The sequence below is a fragment of the Calliphora vicina genome, chromosome 1, assembly GCF_958450345.1.
Source record: "Calliphora vicina chromosome 1, idCalVici1.1, whole genome shotgun sequence".
NCBI lineage: Eukaryota > Metazoa > Arthropoda > Insecta > Diptera > Calliphoridae > Calliphora > Calliphora vicina.
The window spans coordinates 16,941,815-16,959,269 of NC_088780.1; the positions used below are offsets into that span (position 1 = coordinate 16,941,815).

The window sequence follows — 17,455 nt, forward strand, 5'->3', positions numbered from 1 at the left end:
CGATTCTACAACATGAGTTTTAATTTATTTAACGATTTTATGTGATTTCCAAAAATATTCTCCTCGAAATTTGTGCCAATCTAAGAGATCGTATTGTCGTGGTGGATGCCTATTAAGTAGTTCCTCTTTATTTTGAAGGCGACCAATTGATTTGTTAGATTCGGTATGCTTTTAAAGATCTTTACAGTCGACTGCGCATTTGATCAATAGAATTAACGAATCGCCACCTGTTAAGATCTTATTGAAGTCTTTGAGTGTTATTGAGCCATTCAATGGGGAATGATAGAGAATAATTGTGCTGCCGATGCTTCTTAGGTATTGAAGTCGAGAGATTCCAAGCTGCTCTCTGAACAGTGTCTCATATTTGAGCCAATCTAAGGGCACTGCTACACGTTCAGTATATGTATATTGTGATGTTTGGATCGCGATCCATTGTAATGGATCACACAAAATTAGGTTATTCTGCGATTTGGATCGCGATCAATCAATACTGCATGCTACACGTTGCCACCCACTATTTTCCAGCTTCAGTAGCCATAATATTTTACTGGCAGCGGATTATTTCAATCCATAGCGAAGTACAAATTTTACCAATTATTGTAGGAGACTTTTTTCCAAATCCGGAAGAATGCGATTCAGCTACATAGTTTAATTTATCAAGCAATTTCTTGTGATTTGAGCCAATATAAGAGATATCATTATCGTGGGGGAGAACATTGATGTTTGTTGTCGTTGATTGTGCCACAAAACATTGATGTTGTTCGGGAAATTATATTGAAAAGATCGTCATGTGTCTTATCGTGAAATTGTGGCATTAGTTCCACTCCCATAAATACGAGTGTAGGTCATTAAGTCCGCGACTTTTTGAATTTCCCGATTCTTAACTGAAAGGGCAACACCTGTCACCTGTCAGTTGACTACTTTTAAAATGAGAACCAGCTGCGTTATTTAGTTTGTGTTTGAAAGCCATTGGAGTGCCGACTTCCTCGTGACTTGAAAAAAACCATCACTAAAACAAAGGCTATGCTTGATATGGGAACTTTGCACCATCAATTTCAATGGTAAAAATGTAGTTTACGGAATTTCGTTGTGGCCGTACAAGTACGAAAGATGCCGAAGGTTCAGGACGCCCAGTTGAGGTCTCTACAGCCGAAACAACTAAAAAAAAATCACGATATAATGTTGGTCGATCGGAGATTGAGAGTGCTAGAGATTGTGGAAGCCATAGGCATCTCAAATAGCTCAGTGGTTTCAATTTTGAATGATCACTTGGTTATGAGAAAGCTTTCCGCAAGATAGCTGCCGCGTTTGCTCACATGTGCAGTTTCCATGGCAAAAATCCATGAATTAGGCTATGAAATGCTACCTCTTCCGCCCAATTCTCTGGATTTAGTATTTATTATTGCTTAAATATTAGAACACCAGAAAGATTTCCTAGATCTCCCTTTCCTTTTATCCGCACAAAGATGGGCTCTAAGCAAATGGTTGTATGTTTCTTTGGATTTAACGGAAATATCAACACCGCACAGTGGGGCAGAATCGAAATTTTTTGGAAATAAATCTGGCATTTCTAAACGGCTGGTCCGATCGAGATAAAATTTGAATTGGGCGTAGCCAATTTTAATAACTTAAACTCGAATACTCCTTGGCTACGCCCAATTCAAATTTTATCCCGATCGGACCAGCCGTTTAGAAATGCCAGATTTATTTCCAAAAAATTTCGATTCTGCCCCACTCTGCACCGTGGCTCTAAATGTAATGCCATTATTGATTATCAGATGATATTGGAAGTTGCTTAAATTATTCTGAACCCTAAAAATTGAGCCCCCTGGGGCCTTCAACCCCAAATTTCTCTTTAAACCAGCAATACGGTCCCGTGCTTTTTTTTTAGCTTATACGCTGACCAATACCAAAGAAACTAAACTAAACTTTTATTGTTATGGCAAGGCTCTCCGTACATACAATTCGAGAAGAAGGAAAAAATAACCAAAACAAAGAAAGCAATGTAACTATTCCAAGTAAACGTAGTAGTTGTGCGTTTAGTTAGACCGTCATCAATGGTCAGTTGTAAAACTACCCTTAAAACTAGCGGACGTTAAAAATCGTTAAAACGCTAAAGCTAAAACCACCACAAAACTAAACTAAATATATTAAAAATTAAGTTAAACAGAAAGAAAAAATTATGAAAACAAATATGATTTAAATTCCAAAAAAAAAACAAGTGTAAAAATACCGAAAAATATTTAAAAATAATATAAGTGAATTAATAATGTACAGTAGTAGCAACAATCAAAATTGGTTTGGTGTCAATCATGAGACTGCAACACCACCTTCAATGATTCATCATCATCATCATGCTGCTGCAAATATATCCACCAACAATTTACATCAAATGAATGGCAATCATCATGCACAACATCATCATCCTCTACAACAGCAGCAGCACCAGCAGCATCATTCCCAAAACATGTCCTCAAATCAAAATATCTATTTACGCAAACGTTCCGTTTCCAATTCAAATCCTGCCTTAGATCGTCCAGCCCCAGCACCGGATATACCCATACAAGTGGAATATGAAGTGGCGGTACCATTTGTCTCCACATACCGCCATACGCCCTATCATTCGCTGTGGGACTTACATGAATGGTGGGTAAAAGTTAAAAAGTAGTTTTTGGCGTGAGAAGTTATCATTAGCTTAAAGTATTGTAATTTATGTATTACCGACTTCGGTAGCCATTAAAAAGAAAGAAATTTTGCAGACGTTTTCCTTTTTTTTCTTGTTGGTTTTCTGTAATCAATAATGTAAATAGTAAATTTCAAAGTCTTATGTACATAGTTTGTTCTTTTCAATTACTTGAAAATAAAGGGGGAGTTTTAACACCTAGACTTTAGATGAATTTGTAGCAAAAGAAAAGGAGAATTTTTTTTTGCCAAGTCAGACAAAATTTCCTTGACATTTTAATTTAATATTTAGAAAATAAAGACATTAAAAGGGGTTTTGTAGGAGTATCTACAGACATTTGGAAAATTGAAACAAGTAAGAAAGTATGGTCGGTCAAGCCCGACCATATAATATCCTACACTAAGTAAAAGAGCAAAAACATTTTTCTTTTAAAATTTCAATAATTTATATTTTTGAGTGATGTTCGGAAGTGAGCCTTATATGGGGGCTATGACCAATTATGGACCAATCACCATGAAATTAGGTCGTGTGATTTGTGTCTATATGAAAGTTTACTATGTTGAATTTTGTGAGTATACCAACATTTTTAAGCGATTTATGCACGTTAAAGTGATTTTCGGAAGCGGGTCTATATGGGAGCTATGACTAATTATGGACCGATCGTAACAAAATTTGGTGACATGAATTTTGTATATATAAAACTTATTTGGAGCGCAATTTGTGGAGATACATATATAAATAAAACATTTATGATCGATGAAGTCCAATTTCGGAAGGACATTTGTATGGGGGCTAGGTGAAATAGTGGACCGATTTCAGCCAGTTTCAATAGGCTTCGTCCTTGGGCCGAAAAAATAATATGTACCAAATTTGATCGAAATATCTTCAAATGTACTCTGCCCACAAGGCTTACATGGACAGCCAGCCGACCAGACGGACATCGTTTAATCGACTCAGAAAGTGATTCTAAGTCGATCGGTATAATACCCTCCCCACTATGGTGGTGTAGGGTATAATTAAGTTGTAAGTAAACGAAAGGTTTCATTAAATTTAACTAGCTGTTTTTTCTATAATTCGAGACATTTAATTTAGAAATTTACAATAGACGCAGGTGTTTTCACTTCATTGCGAAAGTAGAACTTAGAACTTTAATTAAGAAATAGGTTAGAAACACGAAAGAAATCAGTTCACTTGAATCCAAACATTAGGTCCCTTTGTGTAACCTAAAAATAGAAACAAAAGAGGGCCAGATAGAGATGAAAAGAGAAGGAGAAAATCACATAGAATAAGGAGTAGGAGAAATAAAGAGGAAGGCGGTCAGAAGAGGAGAAGTGCAGAGAATAGTAGGCACCAGTCTTTGACGGATACTGGGTCACTACATGGAGATTCCCGGTCTGGCTTGAGTAGCCAATTGCTATTCCTAGTGAATAGCATTGATGCATTCCAACTTCGTGGCCGATAGCTCAGAACGACTATTTAAGGAACGATGTTCCAGAAACCTAATGCATAGATCTCCTAATGCCGGGCAATGACAAAGAAGATACAAAATGGTCTCATGCTCCTCTTCATTCTATGGGGAGGGACAAGTCTCCTCGCAGGGTTGTCAAAACCGCCACTATATTGATTAATTGTGAAAGCGTCAGGCCAAGAAGATATGTTGTCCGCCCTCGGTTTTTTTTTTTTTAAAAACAAACACAAACTGCGAAGCGTTTTGCTTGTCTGCAGATACACCCAGACTCTATGGCGGGAATCGAACACGCAACCCTCAGATTGATAGTCCAGCACACTATCGTGTAGTCTATCGGGGCACCCACTGCGTACTGCTTGATTCACCGCCCCATCTTGTCTGAGCGAGCTCATAGTAAAAATTGCTATGTCGGTGCTTGCAATTAGATAACGCAATCCCGCATATGAAGTCTATGTCTCCGTCAGGCATCATGGCGCCTTTCTTTCACCAGATCATCAGCAACACAGTTGCCCAAAATATCTCTGTGTCCACATGATTACGACTGTTGAATGTCTCGCCATCCTACTTAATGATGTCCGGCCATCCTACTTAATGATGTTCCTGAACTAAGTTCGATGTTGTAAACACACCTGTCAGAGATTTTATTGCGGCTTGACTATCAGTACAAGTATATACAAATATCCCTGCCTGATAACTTGTTATAATTAAGCCAGTTAGCCGCCCTTTTAATAGTCGATATTTCGACTTGAATAAATCTACATTCATTTGTAATTCTAAAAGATAACCGAATTCCGTATTCTCGATCTCCCTTCCTAGAACCGTTCGAATAGACTGAGAGACTCGTTGAGGTATGTGATTTCATTGATTTCATGTTGTTTAGAATTGAGAAACCAATACGAAGGGCTTAGAAGTGCAATAATCAATATTATCTGGAAGATTCTATACTTCCGATTAAACTGGCGTGACATGTTAAAATGCTCCAAGTGAATACCATTTTTCTGGCCATTAGATCCACAGGGATCCAGTTTAATATTGTAAAGAGCAACTTTGTTGCAGTCGTTCTTAAGGGTTCTGTTATCAGGATTGCCATTCTCCTTAAAACCTTGGCAAAAAAAACGAATCTTTATCATTTCAAATGTCTTAATGGCTTTTCAAAATAATCCCCAGTTTTTATACCCGCCATCAAAAAAGATGGGGGAATAACCCCTACTTATGCAATGTATTGTGTTGGAACTAGGAAAATCTATGTTATGGAAAGGAGGATAGAGGGAGTAGTGTTTGTGGACATTTGATTTGAATGTTCCTATATTGAAAGTAACAGGAAAGACTTCAGCAGGAAGCTTATTTCACATACGGAGTGTACGGCTAAATAACGAATTTTCCCTGTAATATGTTGTGCGATCCACTCACTGTCCAGTCGATCCCAAATGGAAGAGCCCTTGCCGAAGAATGTGTATTGCGTTAAAAACTAGGGGTTTCGGGAACAAGTTCCCTAATTTCTGCAGAGCACATTCCATTGTAGTATCGGCAGAACAATGAAACACAATTCACATTGCGACGATGTTCCAGTAAGTCAAAAAAAAAGCTGGGTACCCTACTGTCACCGAAAAACAACTTCGAACTATCCTGTATGCGGTCGAGTAACACCACACATGAGAGTTGTATTCCAGTAAGGAGATCAGGAGATAGAAAACCAAGGCACTTGAATGCTTTCTTCGGCACTTGAAAATATGTTTTGTCCATCGGACATCGCACTGGATACTCTTGCCTAGAACATCACGATCTTCTGATTCTTTAATATTTACACCACCCATACAACATGCAACATTGAGTCTTGCGTGCATTAAAGTCGACTCTATTCGACCCCATTCAGAGAATTTCACAAGAGTTCTTGAATTCGGAATTTTCTGCAATCGGCTAAGCTACAAGGAAGTCAAGAAGAATTAGGGAGTTCTTGAATTCGGCTACGAATGTAAGAGCTCGGGTAGTGGTTGTTTGTTTCCGGAATGTTTGAATTTTTTTGCAAATAATTCAGCCAAAAGGTTAGCTTTATCTACCGGGTCAGTGAATGATTCGCCATCCCTTAAAGGAGTAGGAAATTACCAAAAGCTTTTACTGCCCCGTGGAGCAGTAAGAACTTTGGCTGGAAGTCGCTGCTCGCTAGGTATCCTCAAAGATTTCGCATTTGAGGGTTGGGCTTTTTTAAACATGCATCTCAATTTGGCTTGATTACATGTCAAATCACCGTCCAGATGGCAGATTACAATTCAATGTTTCAACTGATCAAAAATTTACAAATTTAATCCAATTGTATGAATTCGCCATGTCTTGGTGGAGAACTATAAGTGACGTCCACATTTGGTTTTTATATTTCCGCAAATAGTTGGAGCAAAAATTATGGCATAAGATTCTGAATTGTAGTTTCTGGGATAAAAAATCTTAAATCGATGTAATGCAAAGATATTCTTTAAGATTGACATTTCCGAGTTTCCCCAATTGTACGATTGTTTCGTTTTGGAGATTTTCGAAGATAAGGATGCCAATACCTTTGAAATACTTAATGACCTTTGTTTTTCTTCAAATAATTTCTGCAATAAATCATCTCAAATAGATGTAACACAAAGAAATCCTTAAAGATTTAAATGAATACTCAAGTTTGCTTGAATTTCGTGATAAATTACATAATCTGGCATTATAAATTTCCTCAGAGCCTCCATGTTTCTCCATGTATACAACTGAAATTAAGGCTCTTAATTTCGCGATCACTTAGTTATATGACGATCTTGCAATATCAATTCTATTAAATCAATTATGTTTTCTATCGCAACAGGAAGTGAGTGACGACCAGAATTGTTTAAGTAAACAGTTATCCAGCGAAACACTTCATTATCATGAACAAGTAAGAAAGTATGATCGGTCAAGTCCGACTTTCTTTTAAAATTTCAATCTATATAAACAAAAATGAAATGGTCCATGTATGTAATGGCATCACGTGAGAACGGCAGGAGCGATTTGACTGATTATTTTTTATTCGATTCGAAATTTTCAGGAGATGGTTTGTAAAGAAAAAAAATTCAAAAATTCCGGGTAAAACTCGGATTTTTTTTTTTGAGTCCAGCTCCCTAAAATATGCAGTACAAATTTATATATTTTATTTGCAAATAAATAAGAACAGGCAGGTGTATGTGGGTTGGAGAAACTTGAAGAACTAACATTAGTAAATGCTACCGGGCGGTCAACTAGTAATTTATATTTTTCGGAAGTTGGCCTTATATGGGAGCTATCACCAATCATTGACCGATCACCATGAAATTAGGTAGTGTGATTTATGTCTATATGAAAGTTAACTATGTTGAATTTTGTGAGTATACCAACATTTTTAAACGATTTATGCACGTTAAAGTGATTTTCGGAAGCGGGTCTATATGGGAGCTATGACTAATTATGGACCGATCGTAACAAAATTTGGTGACATGAATTTTGTATATATAAAACTTATTTGGAGCAGAATTTGTGTAGATACATTTATGACCGATAAAGTTCAATTTCGGAAGGACATTTGTATGAGGGCTAGGTGAAATAATGGACCGATTTCAGCCAGTTTCAATAGACTTGGTCCTTGGGCCGAAAAAATAATATGTACCAAATTTGATCGAAATATCTTCAAAATTGCGACCTGTACTCTGCGCACAAGGTTTACATGGACAGACAGCCAGGCGACCAGCCAGACAGACGGACGGACATCGACTCAGAAAGTGATTCTAAGTCGCGATTTAATTCAATTTTGTCTCCTATGCAGAATTTTTCCAGTGTCATCATCATTATAGACTACAGACTATTTGGAAATAAACTCTCAATTAAATTCTGTTTAAACAACTTATAACTAAAGCAAACTACCAAACTAACTCATCAAATTTGCTGAGTACTCAGTCTCAAGTGTAAATGTCTAGAATTATAACACTTTCAACATTTGAACAGGAAATTCAAACAAAAAGTTCACGTACATTTGATGCATTAATAGATTGTCTCTTATAAGCCAAACAAACTTTTTAGCTTCCTTTTGCCGTCAAATCCTCAGTGACTTTTAATACATATTAAAATACTACACAATATCTATTATTTAAACTTAGTGATATTATTTTAGTTATATGTATTCTTTTTTTTTTTTAAATACCCCACATTATGTCGTTTTAAAATGTGACATCCTTTTGCTACTCATATCCAGGACACATTCACAATTGTATTTACAGAAAAATTCTGAACAAAAAAAGCAGAGAACACTTTAGTTATACCAAGGATTCTTAGCCATTTTTCCACATCCTTACACATTTACAAACATTCTAGTTTGTTTGTATTCGTATTCATATTTCTGTAGTTTCTGCTTTTTTTTAAAAAAAAAAAAACACATTATGAAAGTAGAATATTGGACTATGAATAAATTAAAATATAGAAAACATGAATAAAATACAACTAATAACACCATGTCATGTATTGAGCGATGATGAACTCAATTTGAAATGTTATAAATAGCAACTTTAATTTGTTTTCTTTAAACATGAACGTTTTATGACTAAGAAGTAATGTTTTGCAGCAGTAGTATTGGAAAAGTTCTAAGAAGATCGTTTCAAAGGCCCTATGATGTATGTAAATCAGTGGTCGGCACTTATTGCCTGCAGGGGCAGATGTGTTATTTAAATGTAAACAATGCAAATGCCAACAAAGTTCATAGCAATAGCTGGTCAGATTACAACAGATAAATAAAGTGCGTAACATGTTATTATAATTCATGTTTCATGTTCTCTTTATGCCGATCACTGTTATAGATACCTGTTGTATTTTTGATTCATCTTTTCCCGGAGAGGAACCCCAAAAAATATGGCGTAAACGCATTAACCTCTTCAGAAATCTACAAAAAACCTTAATACCAATATTTTTTATAGGTGGTATTAAAAAAACTCAAATCGGGGAAAAAAACATCAAATCAATGTTTAAGCTGATCCAATCCTTTAAACTTTGTCTAGCCCGACCTTTGAGAGGTCTGCTTGTCGTGGTAGAAAATGATTCGACCTCAATAAGGATACAATGTTATGGTGGAGATTAATATATGGGCAATTCCATATCATCGTACGTGACATTTGTACGCCTATAGAGTGGAATAGATTTTGCAAAAATAAGAGTATCTAAAAAATAATTTCGTCTTTATGTTCCATTCAGAGGGTACTATATTTTAAAATAATAAAAAGTTCTATCGAAATATTGTTGTCCAAAATATTGAACAAATTAAGGGTATCATACGTGACATAAAACGGAACTCATTTTGAGGTACATGTAGAAATATGCGAAAATATTCGAATCGTGAGAGGCGTTATGTTTTCTTTTAATTTCTTACACTAAACGAAATATTTTTCCTTTACAATCCGTCACATTTAAATAAAAACAAACTTTGTATGATTTTATAATCAATAAAATTTAATATCGTACGTGACATACCGTACGTGACTGATTTTTCTCTTATAATTAAACAATAAGAGACAGAATATAGTAAATAAAATATACATTCGGTTTCAATAAACAATTTGACAATAGCAAAAAAACAATCAGAGTCAAATTCATTTCGTCCTACAGCTAATTGGGAGCCTAGTTTTCGCCGCAATTTTAGCCTAAAACATACCTAAAACATTAAAAAATTAAATATAATGGCCCATAATCATAGTCAAAAATAAAGAATACTTTAAGAGAATTAAACTCGACTTAACTTAAGAGTGGACTTTAGGTCTATCATAGACAAGTTAAAGTATACTTCTGACGTTGAAGTCGACTTTAAATATAAAACAAGCTGAAGCTGTTATTAACTCGTTTAACAACAGCATCAGCTGTTCTTCACCAAGTAAAAAAGTTCGGCAAAAAGTAAAAAATGTTTAAGTTACAAGATATTGGTAGAGATTTTGCAATTATTAAACAGTTATCAATAAAATTAGTACCAAAATATCCTAATTATGATATTAATCTTATCTTTTCCATTTTTCCACAACAAACTATGTACTTTTTTTCTTTAGTTGTCCCGGTTACTTTTATTTGTTTAACTTTTTTGTTTTTTTTTTAATTTTGTATGTCAGCTGTTCAGCATTGCCACTTGTCTGTTTTTTGTTGTATATTGTATGAAAACATTTTCTACATTTGCGGTGGCACCCAGTTAAAGTCGGTTCAATTTAAAACACACTTTAATTTTGACTATGGTTGCAAATTAATAAAAAGCAGGTTTTTATTTTAAAGTTGTTTTTAAAAAGAACCGACTTTAGTGTTTGACTATGATTATGGGCCAATCAGTTTAAATCATAGATCGAAAATAACTCGTCCATATATCAAAAAACCCAAATTGTGATTTATATTTTTGTGATAAAAATAAATCACTGAAAATAAAAGTTATAAAATGATTTTTATTTAAATGGTTTGGTATGACCTTTATTCGTTTTTGTTGGTTTTTAATGGTTTGATGTGAGATAAACAATTCATTTGTTCTTGTTCTTAATAACTGTTACTTTTTTCTTTTATTTACATTCAATAACATATTGTTAGTAATTTTTTACAAATTATGGAAATAATATGATAAGTTTTGAAGTAATGAAGTCTGAGTAACAGAAATGAGAATTTTTATTTAAATTGTTATTAATCTTTTGATAATTTTATATATGTACTAGCATAACCCGGTGCACTTCGCTACCCCTACCCTAGTAAAATTAAAAAAATATGAATGGAAATACGAAAATAACACATACAAAATTTTAGAATCTCTCAATTACAGTTCACTTGATATTCGAAAATAACTAACTAATTTTGTGTGGGAGATACCACTCTACTGCTCTGAACCTTTTATGTAAATATCAATCTTTACTTTCCTTTATAAGGGAGAGTTAATTCCTACTAAGCCGATAATGCTTAGCTAAACTTCGAACAGGGATCAGGAATAAATTCGTTTTTAGCTAACCTCCGTAGAATGGTAATAAATTGATTGATGCAGAGTTTAAATACTTTTAGAATTATAGTTAGTTCTCCAGATATTCAAAATTAATTATTTACTTTGTGCCACAACTACTAATGCAATCCCGACTATTTTCAGCCAATCTGTGTAAAATGGTAAGAGAGCTATCCGGACAAAGTTTGAAGAACCTTGTAATTATTACTTTGTATGGGACGTGACTCACATCCTTTTCCGACCCCTCCCATTTTAGGTGCTATGCCATCTAATCTAATTCCGTCTATATTCAGCTAAACTCCGCACAGTAATAAGAAATTAATTCGCTAAAAGTTTTAGAAAGCTCTTTAACTGTCAAAGTTCGAAATTTCTAGATCATACGCCATCTGTGGTGTACTTTCTACAATGTTCTTTAACTGAATATTCGAATACAGCGTTGCCAACTTACGATCAAATCAACTGAAAGCTTTTATTTAACAATGCCCACAGATATGTTACAGTCTGCCATTACAACACTGTTATTTGAAAGCATTATGCTACTTTTAAATCAGCCCTTAAAATCGTTATATTTGAATTCAAGTACAATTTCGTAACAATATTTACCCCGCCACCCCACATATGCATAAACAGTTTTTAAATTTGTCAAAGGTTTATAAAAGAAATTTTGAATGGAAATTTTGTTTAATTTTGATAAATTTAAAAATTGTTTATGCATATGGGAGTTAAAAAAAGAAAAGCACCTTCAAAATATATTTTTGTGACTTTAAATTACTAAAGTTTTCTTCTTTGTTTCCTATAACAGCTCTCACTTAAAAAAGAGCGAAATAAATACAGTTTAATTGTTTCTCTTATTTATTTACAACAACAAATTAGACAAACATGCATTGCTTTGTTTACTTTTTAGCTTAAGGTTCACATGTACACGTTTTTGCATATGTGTTTGTAATATCTTTAAACGCTTATAGCTCCTAAAAAAACTGAACTGATTTCAATAAAATATATATTCTGCACTTCTGTGAATAAATCCCTTTAAAATGGTATATTTCTTGCCCAAATTGAATGTATGTGAGCGTAAAAGGGGTCTAAAGAAATCGACTTGCCTATTAATATTATGATTTAAGCGTTGATTTTCATCAACTCCATTTTTGCGATTTATTTTTCATGTTCGCAAATAAAAGTCACAAGCTGAACTTTACGAAAAAAAGAAATTATGAATCACTCACCCAGATTATTTGTGTTTGTTTCTTTTCTGTTTCTCTCAACCCCAAACCTAAAATGTTCTCGAATAAATCTCGAAGTCCCCAAATAACTTATAACGCCATAATAAGTTAGACCTACAATGGGTCAAATCGAAAAAAAATTTTAAACCTGAATGTTTTTTTCACCAAAAGTTTTTTTTCGCTAAATATAAAAAAAAAATTTTAAATTAAAAAAAAATTAAATTTAAAAAAAAAAATTGAAAAAAAATGTTTCCAAAAAATTTTAAAAACAGCTTTGGAAAAAAAATTGTTTGCCTAAAAATATTTCAAAATTTTTTTTCTAAAAACTTTAAAAAACAACATTGGCAAAAAAAATGTTCCTAAAAATATTTCAAATTTTTATTTTGATGTATAATTTGGTGAAGGGCACAGCCGAATATAGCTCTCTTACTTGTTGAAATACATATTGTGCAACAATATGTTCTATCGTGCGTTGTTCTATCGTGCAATGATCCTCCATTTTTACTAATCCTGAAATGTCAGCTGTCAAACTGTTTTCTTTTGTTGATTATGTCCCTTCTAGTTTTCCCTGCATTCAGTTCCGTGATCTGCAATTGACATTTCCATGATGAGATACGTTCTCAAAAACTTAAATCCGTGAGAATGTAATTCAACGCTAATTTGGATTTTTTCTGTAACGATAGCTGAGCGGTAACGGTAGTTGAGCTAAAAGTGTATATTAGGTGCAACGGTAGCCAACCTTGGTGGAATTATACATCGCTAATTTGGTTTACGTTAACACATCCCATTTTCCTATAATGTTCTTGTTTAAAGAACATTTAATTTCAGATATTCTATCCCTTTAGCCCATAAACGGTTTACCGTCTTCTTTTTATATCCCAAGTATCTAAAATATCGGGTTTCCTAATATTAATTATCAGTCCTTTGTTGGACATTTTCGTTATGATGATATTCAGTTTCTGTTTAAGGTCTCCAAATTAACTTAAAGTTGCAGCAATTTCAGTTGAAAAATACCGGTTAAAAAAACACGAGTCCTTCAAACTTTCATAAAGATGTAAATGACCATGGAATACTTACATATTAAATAAGTAAATACTTAGAGGCAAAGCGAAAAGAACTGCGTTACAACAATTAACCTAAATTATAATCAAATATTTTATGATTAATAAACAAATAAAAACATAAATTTACATAAATAAACGTAAACACAACCATCAGGATACACAAATTTAAGCAAAAACCCACTGGGGTATTAGAGATTTCTATCGATATTTTACGCACAATTCCAACGAATCAAATCGATTATTTTGTAGTTAGAAGTAGTTACAGTAAATTTCTAACATATAATTACCTTTCAATAAGCCGGCATGAGTACATGAAGGTAAAAATACAAAATTAAAACTATAAACATACCAACTACAAATTAATAATGACGTATTCATGAAAAAAAACCCCAAGAAAATAAATATAAAAATATTCCACTCTAAAGCTCAATAACCTAAAAGTTGAATGAACTCTTCCACAAATATGACAATTCTGTTGCCAGGCAAGGCAGTCAGTCAGTCAGGTTAGGCTATTTGAGCTATTATCCTGTAAGCAAGTGAGTAAATTATTTTAATGACAAACTAAATATTTATGTAGTTCTTACTGCTCTTCTCCTCGTATCAATATTATGAAAATTTTCAAATATTTTTAAAACATATTGCTTTAAAAATAAACACTTTTACAGTCCGGCATATGAAAGGTCGCCTTCCGTGTTTAAATGTCGTTGGCTTTGACTTTGTCTATTGTAATATTAGTTGGGGATTGTATTTCGTCGCTATTTTTTTAGACTTTGGTTCTTTTTTATTTTATTTTCAGCTAATAACACTAAAAATTGTTGTAATATAATAAACGGCTCCTTTGGGTGTCTAAAAGAAACATTAATCATGATTTTTTTTCTGTTGTCTACTACGAACAAAAAAACTTACTTGAATAAACATTTTGTCATGCAATTTGAAAATAGTTGCAGGAATTTCTATTGCGTGTTTTAAAGGGTGGTTTGTAAAGAAGTGTATTAGTTGTGATTGTGGGAAAATAAGCAATAAAACATTAGGTCAAGTCAAGTAGTATTAAAAGATTTGGCTTCGGATTATTTCATTAATGTTGCTTGGTTAATGATGTCATGGTCGGTTGTTCTAAATCCAATTCAATGAATCGGAGCATATACATTGAACGAGTCCAGAAGGCTATGTTTAGTCAGTTCTTCAAATCCAATTCAATGATTCGGGTCACTTTTATTGGAGTCCTGATTGCAATTGGATTTAAGTTAGATGATACAGCTGTTACTGTGACTGGGATCGTTCCGGAACGAAGAAGCAATTATCATGGAAACAATGTCAAATTCAAGGAATCGAGTCACTTTTATTATGCGATTCCAGATGGCAATTGGATTTAATTTAATTGATACAACAGTAACTGAATCGAATCAATGTTTGCCAGGGAGTGATCGATCCGGATGGAGAATCCAATTAATTGCGGAAACAAAAACTTTTATTGCACTACTCCAGAGGGAAATTTGATTTAAGTTAATTGATCGAACCGAATCAATCTTTGCCCGGGTATTACTGGCTCGTTCCGGATCGAAAATTCAATTATCATGGAAACAATGTCAAATTCAAGGAATCGGGTCACTTTTATTCGAAGAGTCTAAAGGGCAATTGGATTTAAGTTAGGTGATACAGCTTTAGCTGAGTCTTCGAACCGAATCAATCTTTGCCCGGGTTTGCCTGGGATCGTTGGGGATCGAAAATCCAACTATCGCGAAAACAATGTCCAATTCAAAGAATCGTCTTACTTTTATTGGAGGATTCCACATGGCAATTGGATTTAATTTAATTGATACAACAGTAACTGAATCTTTGTGATCGGGTGTAATCGTTCCGGATGGAGAATCCAATTAATTGCGGAAACAATCACTTTTAAAGGATCAGTCCAGAGGGCAATTTGATTTAAGTTAGTTGATGAAGCTATCACTGAGCCTTTGAATCGAATCAATCTTTTCCCGGGTGTAACTGGATCGTTCCGGATCGAAAATTCAATTATCATGGAAACAATGTCAAATTCAAGGAATCGGGTCAATTTTATTCGAAGAGTCTAAAGGGAAATTGGATTTAAGTTAGGTGATACAGCTTTAGCTGAGTTTTCGAACCGAATCAATCTTTGCCCGGGTTTGCCTGGGATCGTTGGGGATCGAAAATCCAACTTTCGCGGAAACAATATCCAATTCAAAGAATCGGGTTACTTTTATTGGAGGACTCCACATGGCATTTGGATTTAATTTAATTGATACAACAGTAACTGAATCTTTGTGATCGGGTGTGATCGTTCCGCATGGAGAATCCCATTAATTGTGGAAACAATCGCTTTTATTGGATCAGTCCAGAGGGCAATTTGATTTAAGTTAGTTGATGAAGCTGTCACTGAGCCTTTGAATCGAATCAATCTTTGCCCGGATGTAACTGGATCGTTCCGGATCGAAAATCCAATTATCATGGAAGCAATGTCAAATTCAAGAAATCGGGTCAATTTTATTCGAAGAGTCTAAAGGGCAATTGGATTTAAGTTAGATGATACAGCTGTCGCTGAGTCTTCGAATCGAATCAATATTTGCCCGGGAAACAATTCAAAGAATCGGGTTACATTTATTAAACGAGCTCAATATGATTTAACTTAGTTGATGTAGCTGTCACTGTGTCTTTGAATCGAATCAATCTTGTGTGACTGCGATCATTCCGGATCGAAAATCCAATTATCATGGAAACAATGTCCAATTCTAGGAATCGAACCACTTTTATAGGACTAGTCCAGAGGACAATTGGATTTAAGTTAGTTGATACAGTTGTCACGGGTGTGACTGGGATCGTTCCTGATCGAAAATTCAAGGAATCGGGTCCAATTCAAGGAATCGGGTCACTTTTATTGGGCGTGTCCAGTGGGCAGTAGGATTTAAGTTAGTTGATACAAATGTCACTGAGTCTTTGAATCGAATCAATTTTTGCCCGGGTGTGTCTGGGATCGTTCCGGATTGAAAATCCAATTATCATGGAAACTATGTCCGTTTCAAGGAATCGGGGTACTTTAGACATGTTGGTACAATTCGAATTCGGATCATTGATGACCATTTAGGTCCTAGGTTGCGGAGTAAACTAACTTCCAAGTTTACGTCTAGGATGTTTAAAGACCACGTAAGCTTCCTTGCTTAATCTAAGCTTTGCTATGATAATATTCTACTTTTTGATAGATTTTAGAGCTTGATGAATGCAATGTTCTTGTTCCAGCATAAAACAACTAGTAAAGACGGTTTAAACTAAAGAAGAACTTCAAACGATGCAAGTTTTCCAATAATGTGGATATAAATTGGATATTGGTGTTCAGTTAAGCGGTGTTTTCGACTAATTAGTTTACTTAATCTCATCTGAGGTGGAGGAGATCTCGCAATGTTAACAATTCCTAGTCGAAGTAGGCCATGTGGGAAATAAGACAATTTATATTGAAATAAAACATAGATTAGGGTATTAGATTATCTTAAGTTCGAGAAGAAATATCAATATAAATTTATCAGTTCTTCGGAATTTTCAGTATATTTTCAATGGTGGCTGTTGAATGCAGCTTAAGAGTAAGTAACAAATGTTTGCAGGTAATTTATAAACTTTCGCAATATAAGGTAAACTGCCCATCGATAATTTAAACCTAAAGCCCGCAAACACTCTCCCTCTATCCTGTATTTCCAACTGGCTTTTACTGTCCTTTCAAAATATGTATACCTTAATAAACTCTTTACAAAACTCTTACAGCTCATCTGCCGCACCGCCTACAGGACTATCACACATGGCCCGCATGATGGATTCTCTGATTCTAGATCAATATCCACCATTTGCTTTTACCAAAATAACAACAACACATCGGCCGTCAAAGACAGGCAATAAAAAGACCGAAACAACAAGGACTACATCTATGGGAGGATTGGTGCCGCCACAAACCTCTACAGGAATAGGTATAAGGTTAAAAAATCGTATACCCACACAAGGTAAAAAGAAAATACACTTTTATTAAAATCACCAACAATAAAG

At 34.4% G+C, this 17,455-nt stretch overlaps 1 protein-coding gene across 2 annotated transcripts in view; it reads left to right on the forward strand.

The window, feature by feature from the left end:
- Positions 1-17,455, forward strand: part of kat-60L1 (katanin p60-like 1) — a 31,483-nt gene that overhangs the window by 11,561 nt on the left and 2,467 nt on the right. Inside the window, exons 1-2 of one of the 2 annotated variants that reach the window (XM_065516462.1) lie at positions 2,270-2,646; positions 17,180-17,412. In XM_065516462.1, the coding sequence (XP_065372534.1) occupies positions 2,270-2,646; positions 17,180-17,412 (610 nt within the window). Of the gene's footprint in view, positions 1-2,269; positions 2,647-17,179; positions 17,413-17,455 lie in introns of those variants that run through there. The other variant, XM_065516463.1, reaches the window with a different exon arrangement.